The 15,506-nt window shown below is 54.0% G+C and overlaps 2 protein-coding genes across 2 annotated transcripts; both read left to right on the top strand.

Annotated features, from left to right (window-relative positions):
• The first annotated feature begins 160 nt into the window (after positions 1 to 160).
• On the top strand, positions 161 to 9,081 carry SPCS2 (signal peptidase complex subunit 2). Its single transcript, XM_030476846.1, has 5 exons — positions 161 to 264; positions 5,715 to 5,798; positions 6,519 to 6,679; positions 7,680 to 7,814; positions 8,827 to 9,081. The coding sequence occupies exons 1-5, from the start codon at positions 226 to 228 to the stop codon at positions 9,011 to 9,013; spliced, it is 606 nt and encodes a 201-aa protein (XP_030332706.1). The 5' UTR covers positions 161 to 225; the 3' UTR covers positions 9,014 to 9,081.
• A 1,316-nt stretch (positions 9,082 to 10,397) lies between these two features.
• NEU3 (neuraminidase 3) lies at positions 10,398 to 14,455 on the top strand. Its single transcript, XM_030476845.1, has 4 exons — positions 10,398 to 10,429; positions 11,543 to 11,588; positions 11,689 to 11,928; positions 12,907 to 14,455. The coding sequence occupies exons 2-4, from the start codon at positions 11,562 to 11,564 to the stop codon at positions 13,864 to 13,866; spliced, it is 1,227 nt and encodes a 408-aa protein (XP_030332705.1). The 5' UTR covers positions 10,398 to 10,429; positions 11,543 to 11,561; the 3' UTR covers positions 13,867 to 14,455.
• The last annotated feature ends 1,051 nt before the right edge of the window (positions 14,456 to 15,506 follow it).

Here is a 15,506-nt window from a genome sequence, read left to right as displayed (position 1 = left end):
CACCCCGGTCCATCCCCACCCCGGTCCATCACCATCCCTGCTCATCCCCATCCCGGTCCATCCCCACCCCGGTCCATCACCATCCCTGCTCATGCCCACCCCGGTCCATTCCCGGTCCATTCCCTGCCTCCCCGCCCATTCCCCGCTTCCTCCCGCGCGCTCCCGTCGGTCCCCGCGCGCAGCCAGTCAGGAGCGCGCACGCCGCGCCCTGAGGGCGGGGACAAGATGGCGGCCAAAGGCGGCAGGGCCGGGCTGCTCGATAAGGTACCGCGCTGCGGGTGCGCCCCTCACACCCCCCCGGTCATCCCCCGCCTCGGTGTCACCCCCTCGGCGTCACCCCCCGCCTCAGCCGAGCGCCCGGAGCCCGCCCGGCGCTGGGCCGAGCCGCAGCCGCCCCCAGCTCGGGCCTCCATGGGGCCACCCCTCATTGCTGAGGGGCATCCCCCGCCTCAGCTGTGGGGGGGCTCCGCCGCGGGCCCCGTGTTAGAGCCGGGCTGTGAAGGGCAGAAGAGGCCCCGGAGGGGAACTGGGGAGGGAGGAAGCGAGCAGCGGGCGAGCACGTCCGGCCGCGGAAGCGACATCCCCTGCGAGATCACTTGGGGGTTGGTTTTGCCTTTTCCCTGCCAGCCTGGCTGGTTTGAGCCCTGAAGTCGTGACAAAAGCTCTGTTATAGCTACAGCCGTGCTCTCCTCGGTGCGTGTTTGCCGGGGAAGGAATGCTGGTCGTGGCAGAGGTGTCTGTGGGGCAGAACAGGGCGTCCTGGATAAGCCTGGTGTTAAGCACAGTCTTGAGTCAGTGGTTGAAAGGAACGTGGTTGTAGAGTGGGTTTGAGCTCGGCGCAGTTTGAAGTGGTCAAGTGGTTGTTGCAGCTCTTTGGGATGTTTGATGGTCTGGTAGCTGAAAATAAAGACCTGGAGGCTGCTGTTGTTATTATTATTATCGTTATCATTATCATCATTATTGTTAGTATTATGACAGACTGAGAACATTGGGGCTGTTGAGCCTGGAGAAGAGAAGCTGCGTGGAGACCTCAGAGCAGCTTCCAGTGTCTGAAGGGGGCTACAAGGATGCTGGAGAGGGACCTTCATCAGGGACTGGAGTGATGGGACAAGGGGTGATGGGTTCAAACTGAAACAGGGGAAGTTCAGGCTGGATCTAAGGCAGAAGTTGTTCCCTGTGAGGGTGCTGAGGCGCTGGCACAGGGTGCCCAGAGAAGCTGCGGCTGCCCCATCCCTGGCAGTGTTCAAGGCCAGGTTGGACACAGGGGCTTGGAGCAACCTGCTCTAGTGGAAGGTGTCCCTGCCCGTGGCAGGGGGTTGGAACTGGATGAGCTTTAAGGTCCCTTCAACCCAAACCAGTCTGGGATTCAGGGTGGGATATTTGGCATCTTTCATTGACCTTCTAAAAAGAGATGTTTGCAATTGAAAACACTTTGATTTTCATCAATATATATTCATAATTTCTAAAGACTGTTGTTTTCTTGCATCAGTTTGAGATGATGTTATCCTTCCTATCCCTAAGAATTTGCTGGTTATCTTCTTTAAAGCAGTAGATTTGGTTGTTGAGAGGATGCTTTTAGGGGAAGACGCGCTTATGAAATATTTCTGGCTCTCTTCTGCAAATGTGCTCAGCTTTTGGTTTTGAAATGACAAGTGCTTTGTGGTTACACTTGAAGAACCCTGGGAAGTATCGTGCTGTGGAGGCATTCTGCTGCCGTGCTCTGGGGATTCTCAGGTTATTTCAGGATAAGGAGGAGTTGTAGGTAAAGGAAGCACAATTTTGGTGCAGGAGCTGAACCCTTCGGTGAGAAACCATGACTAGTTTCAGCCAGGCTTCTGCCCAAAGTACATACACACACTTAATAACGTTCCATCTTCTTCTTCCTCTGTCCCCATGCCCATCTGTGTGCCTTTACTTCATCTCCTTGGATGACTTACATGAAATCCAGTCATTTCTGTGAGCTGGTGTATGTATTGCTGAGGTTTTATCTGGAGAATCGTGGCCTTGAGTCCATAACTTGTTCATGTTGTTCTCAAACAGAGAAATGATGGCTTATTGGCAAGGCTTTGGAGTCTGTGGACAAGTTGCTTCTTTAGAGTATCTTTTGGTACTTCACTAGGAAGCTAAATCAGGGTGAGTTCAGGGCGATTTGTGGTTGAACTAACCTAGTTTTTGTTCTTCTCATGTTCTTTAAGTGTTTGTGATAATCAGGGAGCTCCTCCCGACCTTTCCTCCTGAACCAGGAGCACCTAAGGGCAGTGCAGCAGTGGCCACAGTCCTCCCAAACACCTGGAGACTTCACCCATTTAGGACAACACCAAGTTACCAACTGTGCTCTGCTGCTACTGGAGTAAAACCCTGGAAGGTTTTGCAAGCTCCAGGACTAAAACCACTTGCTGACTGCCAGCTGCTGTGACTTCCTTCTGCTCCTGCACCCCAGGAGCTGCTCTCTGGTGCTGGAGGATGTTGTCTGTGAGTGCAATCAGGCAGCACTGGTGTTTTAAGGAGAGTGAGGTCCAGAATTCCTTCCTCCAAGGCAGAGGCTGAGCCAGTTGGAGCTGAGAACAGCCACACTGACTCACTGGAGTTTGCTACAGCTCTTCCTGCAGGAGGAAGAGGAGGGAACTGACCTGCAGGGAGGTGTCCCTGGCCTCTGCCACTTCCACATCCCGTTTCTGCCAGGCTCATGGTGTGCTATGTCACTGTTATTTGGGAAGTTGTGGGAGACCTGAGGGTTGGGACTCAGCTGGGAGCCTCGAGGGAGGTGATGTGCATCATGTGCTGAGGCTCTTCCCACCTCCCTCAGCCACAGTGTTGCATGTCCTGGTTTGAGAAGTTTCTGGTTTTAGGAAGGGAGGTTCCTTTCTTTCCATCCTTGTAATAGAAAGCACAGATTAGATGCAGAAACATTGCTCCTCTTGAAAAGTTTATATAATCTGCACTGATATTCCTCTTGCAGTAGAACAAACCTTTTTTTACTGTTTGACTTATTTATGTTTGTAATACCCAAAGTGCACCATAAACTTGAGAGCAGCATTTGAAGAGACAAGCTAGCAACCCAGAAGATGTTGCAGGCTAAACCTGACGTAAATGAGGCTGACAGCAGTGGTAGGAGGGGAAAATACAGTGAAGTTTGTGCTGTGTCTTTATTCTCTGATGTGAACGTCTTGGAATTTCTCCTGTAGGATGTTTTTCCTGCCTCCTAATTAGGAGGGAGCTTCGGGAAGGCCTTTAAATGAAGGTGATGGCTCAGATCCTGCAGTGTCTGCTGCAAAAGCTGTTCTGCTGTGCCTCCGTTTGGAGCTGAGAGGAGAATCTCCCCTGCTGCACCCCAGCTGCAGGCAATTTCTGTACTCACACAGTTACTTCTAGGGTCACATTGGGCTGGTGGCTTTCTGAAACAGCATTTCTGATTTCAGTCTTTGGTTTGAAGTAAGGTCACCACTGGCTGTATTTTGGCTTTTTCTCTGAAGCCTGGTTCTTACATGAGTGCTAAATCCACCTTGTAGCTGTAGAACATCGTATTTGCTTCCCATCCAGCACAGGATGTGCTCAGGACAAGTGTGATAACCCTCCAGTTGGCTTCTAAACTGAAGGAGTCAAAACACACCCAAACTGAAGAGCTATTTTGAAGTGGTTGTGGGGTTCTTTTCCTTCATCGGGCTGGAACAAAAGCCTGAGCTTTTCTTCTGAAGCCTTTGGAAGTGCTCAAAACGAATAACTGGTTGGAAAACACCATTCACGAGCCAGAGGAGTGGATGTGTTTGCATCTGCCAGGCTCCTCGGGACATGGGTGCAGCTTCACCTTCCCTCCACAGCCAGGCAGGGCTGTTCTGCAGACCTAGGAAGGGGTGGAGGCTGGAGAGGGGCCAGAGAAGGGCCACAAAGATGATCCAAGGACTGGGCAGCGTGTGAGGAAAGGCTGAGAGAGCTGGGACTGTTCAGCTGGAGAAGGGAAGGCTCAGGGAGACCTGGTCCCATGTGCCAGGAGTTAAAGGGGGGCTACAGAGAAGATGGAGACTCCCTTTGGACAAGGAGTCCCACGGGAAAGCCGAGGGGTGATGGGCACAAGTTACTCCTGGGGAGATTCCCACTGGACACAAGAGAGAGATTTTTCCCACTGAGAACAAGCAGCCACTGGAATAATCTCCCCAGGGAAGTGGTGACTCCCCAGTGCTGGACACTGTTAAGATTGGGCTGCACAGGGTGCTGGGCATTCAGTCTGGGTCATGCTGTGCCTGGAAAGGTTGGAGCAGATGATCCTTGAGGTCCCTTCAACCTGGGATTCTGTGATTCCTCTGTTTGAGGGTGAGCACTTGGTGGTAGCAGCCAAATCCCAGCCTCTCCCAGCTCTTTGGTCCTGCAGATCAGCCTGGAAGAATCAGAGAAGCAGCAGCAGCAGCCACCCTGCAGTGCTGCAGCATGTTAGAAGAAGGAACCTCAGGGGAACATCTCAACTAAGGTAAAGGGAGAGCTAAAGCTTCTGGCTGAAGTCCCAAACTGTGGATGTGTCCCTGTTACAAGTTCCTTTGACATGAATCCCTTGGGATTATCGAGCTCTTTCTGTCTTGTACCAGAACAGCCTCAGTCACGAGGAACCTCAACAAGAACTGAAGAACTGCTGGTTCAGCTCATTGCTTCAGATAGTCTAAGATTAGATTCTTTTTGTCCCCAGTAACAGCTTTATCTCAAAACATATGTCATGTGGGCTTTACATCTCCCCCTGGAAGTGCTGCTTCTCTGTTAGAGATCAGTGTCACTTAAATATCACTGATGTTATCCAGCCATTCCGGTGTCAGGTGGTGTGGGACAGAGAGCAAGAAGCAACAATCCAGTTCCTGCTCTGGATCCACATAAAAGATTCTGTAAGTTCCTGACCTGAGAGCTCTTTCCCAGTCTGTCTCCTGCCAGGGAAGGGAAATGAGCTCTTCTGGTAGGTAATAAATCCAATGTGGGAGCTTCAGGAGCAGGAAATAGCACGAGTGAAGTTGAGGATTGCTTCTAACAGCAGCTAAAATTCGAGCTCTGGTCACTCAGCTGGTTGAAATAATACACAGGGCTCAAACTCAGGTGCCCAACTGTGGCTAAAAGGAATAGAGTCACCAAAAAATAGTATCAATCCAGGGAAAATGAGACCTTTGGAGGAACTGAGCCATTGTATCTGACATTCACTGTTGATAAAGGACCCGTTTCTGTGGAAAACCTGGATATAGAAAAGCCACAAAGGCTTTTGGTTTCGTTCGGGAGGATGGTTGGACTGAAACTTCATTTCTTGTTGGTGCCTTTGGATTTTCCCCTTGTACCTGGATTGTTAAAGGAGCCTTGGAATTCCTCCTCCTGTCATCAACCCCCAAAGAGTGTTTGCCACAGCTTGGCTGGAAAGCAGGAATGCTTTCAAAGCAAGAATTAAGTCACAACCAACACTTCCTGTGGATGGCAGCAAACACAGAACCAAAACTAGAGTAAAATTGGTGTAAAAAGTCACTTTTTGGGTATATGTGGTAAGGTTTAAAAGCTTAAATCCATAAAGGTAACGGGTAGGGTGGTGCTGAGCTTCAACACAGCTGTGTCATCCAATGGATCCCCTCCATCTCTGGTCCGGTTTTCCCAACCAGGCAGCTGATGTCTGGGTTGTCTCCCATCCTTGTGCTCCTCGCACAGCATCAAAATGAAGGGCCAGTTCTGACTTTAACTCCGTTTTGTTTCTGTTGCAGTGGAAGATCGACGACAAACCAGTGAAAATTGACAAATGGGACGGTTCAGCTGTGAAAAATTCCTTGGACGATTCTGCCAAAAAGGTAATTCCTGTGACCCCTGATCATAGAATCCTGGAATGGTTTGGGTTGAAGGGAGCTTAAAGCTCCTCCAGCTCCAACCCCCTGCCACAGGCAGGGACACCTTCCACTAGAGCAGGTTGCTCCAAGCCCCTGTGTCCAACCTGGCCTTGAACACTGCCAGGGATGGGGCAGCCACAGCTTCTCTGGGCACCCTGTGCCAGCACCTCACAGGGAAGAACTTCCTTATATCGAACCTGAACTTTCCCTGTTTCAGTTTGAACCCATCACCCCTTGTCCTATCACTCCAGTCCCTGATGAAGGTCCCTCTCCAGCATCCTTGTAGCCCCCTTCAGACACTGGAAGCTGCTCTGAGGTCTCCACGCAGCTTCTCTTCTCCAGGCTCAACAGCCCCAATGTTCTCAGCCTGGCTCCATACGGGAGCTGCTCCAGCCCCTGCTCATCCTCGTGGCCTCCTCTGGACTTGCTCCAACAGCTCCATGTCCTTCTGATGCTGAGGACCCCAGCACTGCACCCAGTGCTGCAAGTGGGGGCTCACCAGAGCAGAGCAGAGGGGCAGGATCACCTCCTTTGACCATACCCAAAGCAGATGCTAGTTCTGCATCAAGCTGCTGCTCAGTTTACCCATATAATCAACTCTGTTCTATCTAAATCCATTCCAGAAGCAGTTTATCCCATTTATAAGAAGCATAAAACAATCTCAGCTCCATGTTTCTCCCTCAGGTTCTCCTGGAGAAGTACAAGTACGTCGAAAACTTCCGCCTGATCGACGGCCGCCTGATCATCTGCACAATCTCGTGTCTCTTTGCCATTGTAGCTTTGATTTGGGATTACCTGCACCCCTTTCCTGAATCCAAACCTGTTCTTGCCTTTTGTGTTGTATCATATCCTTTACAGATGTTGTCTCATTTATACCCAAAAGGGTTTATTTTCCCCACAAAACACAAAAAACCCTTTTTCTCTGTATTCCCACTTTCAAGCCTGGGGGAATTTTCCTTCCCGTGCTGTGGAGATCAGCTGATAATCAAATAGTTTTCATGTGATGGCAAAATTCCTGCTTGTCTGGGTGTGACACACTGAAATCTGGGAGCTGTGTAGGTCCAGCCTTGCAGCGTGGCTCACATCAGAGAGGTCACAGCTCCTGGGCAGCTCATCTGCTCTCCAGACCTCAGACACCGACCACGCAGAGGCTCCTCTGCTTCCGTGTGTTAATCCCAAACTGAGCATCAGCCCTTGAAAGCTTCAAGGGGTTGGTTTGGGGTTGATTTTGTATTTATTCTGTCCATAGTCTATTTACAGGGAGATCTGCTCTTTACTGATAGAACACATAAGGTAATGAGAGTGCAAAGCGAAGCTTCTCTGGGCACCCTGTGCCAGCGCCTCAGCACCCTCCCAGGGAAGAGCTTCTGCCTCAGAGCTCATCTCAGTCTCCCCTCTGGCAGGTTAAAGCCATTCCCCTTGGCCTGTCCCTCCAGGCCCTTGTCCAAAGCCCCTCTCCAGGTTTCCTGGAGCCCCTTTAGGCACTGGAGCTGCTCTAAGGTGTCCCCTTCAGGAGCCTTCTCTTCTCCAGGCTGCCCCAGCCCAGCTCTCTCAGCCTGGCTCCAGAGCAGAGCTGCTCCAGCCCTCGCAGCAGCTCCGGGGCCTCCTCTGGCCTCGCTCCAGCAGCTCCACATCCCTCTTGTTTTTGGGGCAATGGGAAAGATTGATGAAAAATCTCCCAATTAGTATTTAATTTCTGATGTTAATGAGGGATTACCTGTTTGGAGCAATGGTGTCATGAGAGGTGCTTAAATCTCGGTGTCTGAGGGGATCCAACCAATTTCTCTGCCATATTTCTACTTCCAGTTGCAGCTCCTTAGTTTCCTTAACCTTTTATCTTTGCACATACTTTGTGATGATGGGAATCCTGACTATCTATACCTCATATAAAGAAAAGAGCATTTTCCTTGTAGCTCACAGAAAAGACCCTGCAGGGATGGACCCTGATGACGTTTGGCAGCTCTCCTCCAGTCTCAAACGGTATTTTGGGATTAGTGGGAATGCGGTACCGGCACAGCTTCAGATTGCTTGTGCCACCATGGGCAGAAAAGCAGTGTTTTGGGAAGCTCCTGAACAAAACTGAGGGAAAATTTTTATGTCTGTGGAGCAGGGATGTGAGCTTTCCACAAAGGAATGGTGACCAAGTCATGATCTTTACGGCTTCCCGGGCAATTTCCTAGGAATTGTTTGGGTTGAAGGGACCTTAAAGCTCCTCCAGCTCCAACCTCCTGCCACGGGCAGGGACACCTTCCACTAGAGCAGGTTGCTCCAAGCCCCTGTGTCCAACCTGGCCTTGAACACTGCCAGGGATGGGGCAGCCACAGCTTCTCTGGGAAAAGTCTGTGCCAGCGCCTCAGCACCCTCACAGGGAAGAGCTTCTTCCCTATATCCAACCTAAATCCCCCCTGTTTCAGTTTGAACCCATCACCCCTTGTCCTATCACTCCAGTCCCTGGTGAAGAGTCCCTCTCCAGCATCCTTGGAGCCCCCTTCAGACACTGGAAGGCTGATGTATGATTAATATTTACCCCAGAATATTACCCCATGGAAGCACCAGCTTCTCTTTAAATGTGTGTGGAGGGAAATTAATCATGAGCAGTATAAAAACCTTTAATTGTGTTATAATTAACACTCACACTTTGTAGCTCTTGGTGCCCATCTGGGAACCTCCACCCTGGGGGCTTCTCCTTTAATAAAGATGAGGATTTCTCCTCATAGAATCAACCAGGTTGGAGAAGACCTTTAAGCTCATCAGGTCCAATCTTTACCCCAGCGCTGCCAAGGCCACCACTAACCCCTGGCACTGAGGCCTCGGCTACACGGGGTGTGAACACTTGCAGGGCCGGTGACTCCAGCCCTGCCCTGGGCAGCCTGTTCCAATGCCTGAGCACCCTCTGGGGAAGGAATTGTTCCTCAGCTCCAATCCAAACCTCATCTTCTTGCTGTTGTCTCCGTTAAGCCAGGCTTAAGTTGTGCTTTCCGTGTCCCTGCAGGTTCGATGACAAGTACACCCTGAAGGTGACGTTCATCAGCGGCAGAACCAAGCAGCAGAGGGAGGCCGAGTTCACCAAGTCCATCGCCAAGTTCTTCGACACCAACGGCACGTTGGTGATGGAGGCCTACGAGCCCGAGGTGTCCAAGCTGCACGACAGCCTGGCCATGGAGAGGAAAATCAAGTGACCCGGGATGCTGCCGGCTGCCAGGAATGCGCTCAGTGAACACCAATAAAGCAGAATGACAAGAGGGAATCGTTGTGTTTGTCCCGAAATCCTGAAGTGTTCTGCATGGGGGGGTGTTTCATGTCGAATCCAGGATTAGCCATCCTGAATCCTGCAGTTGTAATCTTGAGGCCAAGTTTTTAATCTCAAATCCCAGGTTTTTTTAATCCTGAATTGAGGATTTATGTTCTCTAATCCTGGATTTTTTGAGGCCAAGTTTTTAATCTCAAATCCCAGGTTTTTTAATCCTGAATTCAGGATTTATAATCTTGAATCTGGGATTTTTCATCTCAAATCCCAGATTTTTAATCTTGAATCCAGGATAATCAATCTCAAATCTCTCATTTTTAATCTTGAATCTAATATTTTTATTATCAAATCCCAAATTTTTTAATCTTGGGTTCAGGAATTTTCATCTCAAATCCTGAATTTTTCAATCTCAAATCCAGGATTATTAATCTCAAATCCCAGTTTTTTTAATATCAAATTCAGCATTTTTAATCTTGAGTCCGGGACAATCTTAAATCCCAGATTTGTTATCTCAAATCCTTGATTTTTCAATCTAGAATCCAAGATTTTTAATCTCTAATCCAAGATTATCAATCTCAAATCCCATACTCCTGAATCCCAAAGGGTTTTAATCTCAAATCCCATATTTTTTTAATCTCAAATCCGGGTTTATTCACCTCAAATCTGGGAATTTTAATCTCTAATTCAGTGTTTTCAATCTTGGGTCCAGGATTTTGAACCTTGAATCCCAGATTATTTGGATGCCGATGTCGAAGCCACCGCTGAGTCCTCAACATCCTTCCCATGGACAGTGCATGAGGCCTCCAAGAGGAGACATCTCACTTCCGCCCATTTTACCTCTCTGCATATGGAATATTCCCATTTCACTTCCCTTTTCCCTTTCCCATTAGGAATTCAGGACAAACCCTTCTGCATCAGAAACACGTTTCCTTTATGTTTATCCAACTGGGGACAGAGAATTCTTTTATACAAACCTCTTTTGTGGGTGTTGGGGGGTGATAAATATGTTCCTTGTGTAGGTTCAACCACGGAGCTTCTCGATCCGGTGAAACCGGGAGCGGGAAGGGTTCTCTGGGGGGGGTCTGTCCTCTCTGCGTTTGTCCTATCGCCCCTCCTGTCCCCGTCCCCCCCTTCTGCAAACGGGCATTTGCCAAAAGACACGATTTTGGGGTGGGTTTGGGTGGGTTTAGTCAATAAAAAGGCAGAACCGGCGTTAAACGCGTCCCGCGGCTCAGACCGAGCGGAGATCCCCGTTAAACGTCTCCAGCGCCAGCATCCACCCCGCGGCACCGGGCAGGAAGAGGCGGGACGGGGCGGAGCGGCCCCGGCGGAGCGGAGGCTGCAGCCGGTGCGGAGCGGGGGGTCCCGGGGGGCTATAGGGGACATGGCGGGGGGAGTCAGCGCATACGGGGGTATAGGGGAAAGGGGGGTGGAATCGGGAGTTGGGTTATGGGGTGCACGGGGGGGAGGTACGGGGGGGGTCGGGATATTGGGGTGCACTGGGGGGTACCGGGAGGTTTGGGTCTGGAGGGGCACTGGGGGGGTACAGGGGGTCTGGGGGGGATCGGTGCATGCGGGGAGTTGGGATTTAGGGGTGCACGGGGGGGGTGCATGGAGAGGCACGAGGGGGAATGGGGCTATGGGGGTGCATGGGAGAGACGGGCCGGGGGGGGTGCGGAATGGGGTACGGGGGGCCGGGTCTGGAGGGGTGTATGGAGGGATTGATACATGCAGGGAGTTAGGCTATGGGGGGCACTAGGGATGCACGGGGGGTACATGGGGAGTTGGGGTATGGGGGTGCACGGTGGTAAATGGGGGAGTCGGGCCGGAGGGGTGGAATAGGGGGGTACAAGGGGATTGGGGGATCTGGGAGGCAGGGGGGGATCGGTACATGGGGAGTCAGGCTATGGGGGTGCAGGGGGGTACATGGGGGAGTTGGGGTATGGGAATGCGGGGGGGGTACATGGAAAGTTGGGCTAAAGGGGTGCGCGGGGGGGGGGTCTGGGCATTGGGGGTGTACGGGGGGATTGGTGCATGCAGGGGTGTAAGGGGGGTACAGGACATGAGGGGTGCAGGGGGATGCCCTGGGGAGGGGGTGTCCATCACTGGGTGATGGATGGGGGGGTCAGAGCATGCAGGGGTGTAGGGGATTTGGGTTATGGGGGGTGCAGGGGGGTTGCAGGGACATGGGGGTGCATGGGGGGATTGGGGCATTGGGGTGCATGGGGAATGGAGTGGTGCATGGAGGGGTTCAGGGCATTGGGGCCACAAGGACTCTGGTTTGGGACACTGGGGGTGCTAAAGGGAATGGGGGCTTGGGGGTGCAGGGCCTGGGCGGTAGGTGCTGGGGGGGGCAGTAGGGGAGCCCCAGAGGGACACAGGGACTCCAGGGATGGGCAGGACACAGCTTGTGACCCCACCGAGGGGCTTCACTCTAACCCCCCCACTTCACCCTCCTCAGGGACCTCGGGGGGGCCACCATGTCCCAGCCCATCTCCTGCCCCAAGGTGAGTCCCCGTTCTTGTCCCCCCGTCTTGGGGTACATGAGGACAACCCCCCCCTTTTACCAGCATTTAACCCTTCACCATCTGACCTTGTATACTGCAGGAGCAGGGGGATGGAGGGGAGAGTCCCCCCAAGCCACCGCCGTTGGGATCCCCGCTTATATTCCCTCGGGAGACGCTGTTCCGGCAGGCGAGTGGGGTCACCTACCGCATCCCGGCGCTGCTCTACATCCCATCGGCTGCCACATTCCTGGCCTTCGCCGAGAAGCGTTCCTCAGCCAGGGATGAGGATGCCAAGTACCTGGTGCTGCGGCGGGGCCAGCGGCACGGCCCCTCGGTGCAGGTAAAACCAACCTGGGGTGTAGGAACAAGTGGGGTTCTTCATCCCCAGGAGTGATGCCGGGTGGTTTAGGGGTGCATCCCATGGCTTATATCCCAGGAATGCCCCATCCCTGGCAGTGTCGAAGGCCAGGTTGGACACAGGGGCTTGGAGCAACCTGCTCTAGTGGAAGGTGTCCCTGCCTCTGGCAGGGGGTTGGAGCTGGATGAGCTTTAAGGTCCCTTCCAAAACAAACCAGTCCATCCCCAGGCAATGCTCCAGGCTCGGGGAATTGCGGCTGGAAACTGCTTATGGAACAGGACCTGATTGACGGAGCTGAATATGAGCAGCTTGTGCGCAGGCAGCCAAGAAGCCACCAGCATCCTGGCCTGGCTCAGCACCAGTGTGGCAGCAGGGCCAGGGCAGGGACTGTCCCCCTGTGCTGGGCACTGGTGAGGCTGCACCTCGAATCCTGTGTCAGTTCTGGGCCCCTCACTGCAAGAGAGACATTGAGGTGCTGGAGCGGGGCCAGAGAAGGGCACCGGAGCTGGTGCAGGGCCTGGAGCACAAGTGTGATGAGGAACGGCTGAGGGACCTGGGGGGGTTTAGTCTGGAGAAGAGAAGGCTCAGGGGGGACCTTATCGCTCTCTGCAACTGCCTGACAGGAGGATGGAGCCAGGAGGGGGCTGGTCTCTGCTCCCAAGGAACAAGGGATGGGACAAGAGGAAACGGCCTCAAGCTGCCCCAGGGCAGGTTTAGATGGAGCTGAGGAACAATTCCTTCCCCAGAGGGTGCTCAGGCATTGGAACAGGCTGCCCAGGGCAGGGCTGGAGTCACCGGCCCTGCAAGTGTTCACACCCCGTGTAGCCGAGGCCTCAGTGCCATGGGTTAGTGGTGGTCTTGGCAGTGCTGGGGAGCGGTTGGACTGGATGAGCTTAAAGGTCTTTTCCATCCTGGTTGATTCCATGATTCTCCGGCTGATCCACGTTTTCCTCACCACAGTGGGGCCCGGTGGAGGACCTGTCAGCGCTGACACTTCCCGGCCGCCGCACCATGAACCCGTGTCCCCTTTACGACTCGACAACTGGCACCATCTTCCTGTTCTGCATCTGCGTGGAGCAGGGCAGGTCGGAGCGGTGCCAGCTCTGGAGCGGCTGCAGCGCCGCGCGCCTCTGCTTCGCCACCAGCACCGACGGCGGCCGCGGATGGACCCCGCTGCGGGACGTGACGGACGAAGCCATCGGTGCCGACCTGTCCCGTTGGGCCACCTTCGCCGTGGGGCCGGGCCATGGGATACAGCTGGACTCGGGGCGCTTGGTGGTGCCGGCATACACCTACTACATCCATAGGCGCTTGTGCGGGGTCCTGCCGCTTCCCTGCTCCACGCGGCAGCATTCGCTTGTGTTCTACAGCGATGACAACGGGCGCCGCTGGCACAAGGGTGCTCTGGTTGGCGGCCAGCGGACGGGCGAGTGCCAAGTAGCCGAAATCAATGGGAATGATCCCGACGTTCCCATGCTCTATTGCAGCGCGCGGGCGCCGCGGGGCTGCCGGGCCGTGGCGCTCAGCACCGACCTGGGGCTGCGCTTCCAGCCGCCGGCACGGTGCCGGGTGCTGGGTGAGCCCCCGCGGGGGTGCCAGGGCAGCGTGGTGAGCTTCCCGGCGCCGCGCGGCTCCGGCACGGCACCAACGTGGTTACTGTACTCCCATCCCATCGACCGGCACCGCCGGCGCGATCTGGGTGTCTACGTGAACCCCTCGCCGCTGGATGAGGAGGGGTGGCGGCACCCATGGGTGCTGCATGAGGGGCCGGCTGGTTACTCGGACCTGGCTGTGTGTGCCGGGGGGGTTTTTGGGTGCTTGTTTGAGTGTGGCACCAACAGCGCCTGTGAGGAAATCGCCTTCTGCCTCTTCACCCTGGACACCTCCAACTGCGGCGAGCAGAGCATCAACGCTTCCTAAATGGACCTGTTTTAGAGGGGGGATCATTCCCAAGCACTGGATCCGGGAGCGTGGCAATGCCGGGTCCTCACCGGGACACTTTGGATGCGCAGCATCACATAGCTTTTATTTCATTAATAATGAACGTATGGCTTCTTAATCAGCCATCAGATAGGTGGTGGTGGGGAGCTGGGGGGGTGGAGGAGCTGCCAAGGGGATGCCTGGCTCCGGGAATGCTGCTGCTGCACCAAGAATCAGGAGTTTTCACTTGGGAGCAGCAAAAAGGCTGAAGGTGCCACCAAGAACAGGTGATTCCCTGGGGGAAAATACCCCCAAATGGTGGTTTAGTTGGAAAAAGCTCAATTCCCGTGTCCTTCCCACGTGGCAGAGGGAGAATTCCCAGGTTTTAACATTTTTAATCCTGTTTATTCGCTTTCCTTGTTCAGGCTGAGCTTCGTCCTGTATTCCCATGGGAAAAGCACTCAGATCTCAGTGGGGCGGTTTATTCTGCTCCATAGGGACAGTTTGTGGCATCCCAATGGTGACAGTGACCTCATGCCTCTGTGTTGCTGCCAAATAAAATCCTTCCCAAAGGGGTGAATCCAGCCAATATTGGGAAGATCCTACGGGGAATGGTGTGGGATGGCCTCAAGCATCACCACCTCCTGCTCCATCCCACCGCTGCAGTTTGGGCACACAGCACAGGGGACATGGAGGGGACCCATGTGAAGGCAGGAAAGGAATGGGAAGGGGATCAAGGAAAGTTCTGGGGTTTGGGGGCTTTGGCTTCTTGGGATGGGGAAGGAGGTTTTGGGGGGAGAGTGATGGAGGGCTGAGGGACATGGATGAGTTTTGGGGATGTGGGATGTGGTGGAGTGATGGGGACATGGGACATGGAGTCCAAGCCAGGATGGGGACAGGCAGGAGGGAATAGACAAGAGGAGAGAGGCAGGATGGAGGCAGGATGGGATGGGGACGGGGACAGGCAAGACAGGCACAAGCAGGATGGGGACAGGTAAGATGGGGACTGGATGAGATGGGGACAGGGGCAGGCAGGAGTCGTCCAAGGTAGGATGGGACAGGAAGAATGGAGACAGGCAGGACAGGGACAGGCAAGAGGGGACAGGCAGGAGGGGACAGGCAGGATGGGGAAAACAGGCAGGATGGGGACAACAGGAGGGGACAGGCAGGATGGGATGGGGACAGGGACAGACAGGATGAGGCTGGGCAGGATGGGGACAAACGGAAGGGGACCGGGGGACAGGGACAGTCAGCATAGGGACAGGCAGGACAGGGACAGGCAGAATGAATCCAAGGCAGGATAGGGACAGACAAGAGGGGATGGGATGGGGACAGGCAGAATGGGATGGGGACAGGGAGAGGCAGGAGGGGACAGGCAGAATGGAGACAGGAAGGATGGGGCAGGGAAGAGGGGACAGTATGGGATGGGAACAGTGAGGAGGGGGCAGGATGGGATGGGGTCAGGGATAAGCAGGAGGGGGCAGGATGGGATGGGGTTAGGGATAGGCAGGAGGGGGCAGGATGGGTACAGGGGTAGGCGGGAGGGGGCAGGATGGGATGGGGACAGGGATCGGCAGGATGAGTCCAAGGCAGGATGGAAAAGGGTCAGGGACAGGGAGGAGGGGATGGGGACAGTCAGG

The sequence above is a fragment of the Strigops habroptila genome, chromosome 2, assembly GCF_004027225.2.
Source record: "Strigops habroptila isolate Jane chromosome 2, bStrHab1.2.pri, whole genome shotgun sequence".
Lineage (NCBI taxonomy): Eukaryota > Metazoa > Chordata > Aves > Psittaciformes > Psittacidae > Strigops > Strigops habroptila.
Note: the sequence above shows the minus strand (reverse complement) of the source record. Positions and strands in the feature narration are given on the sequence as shown.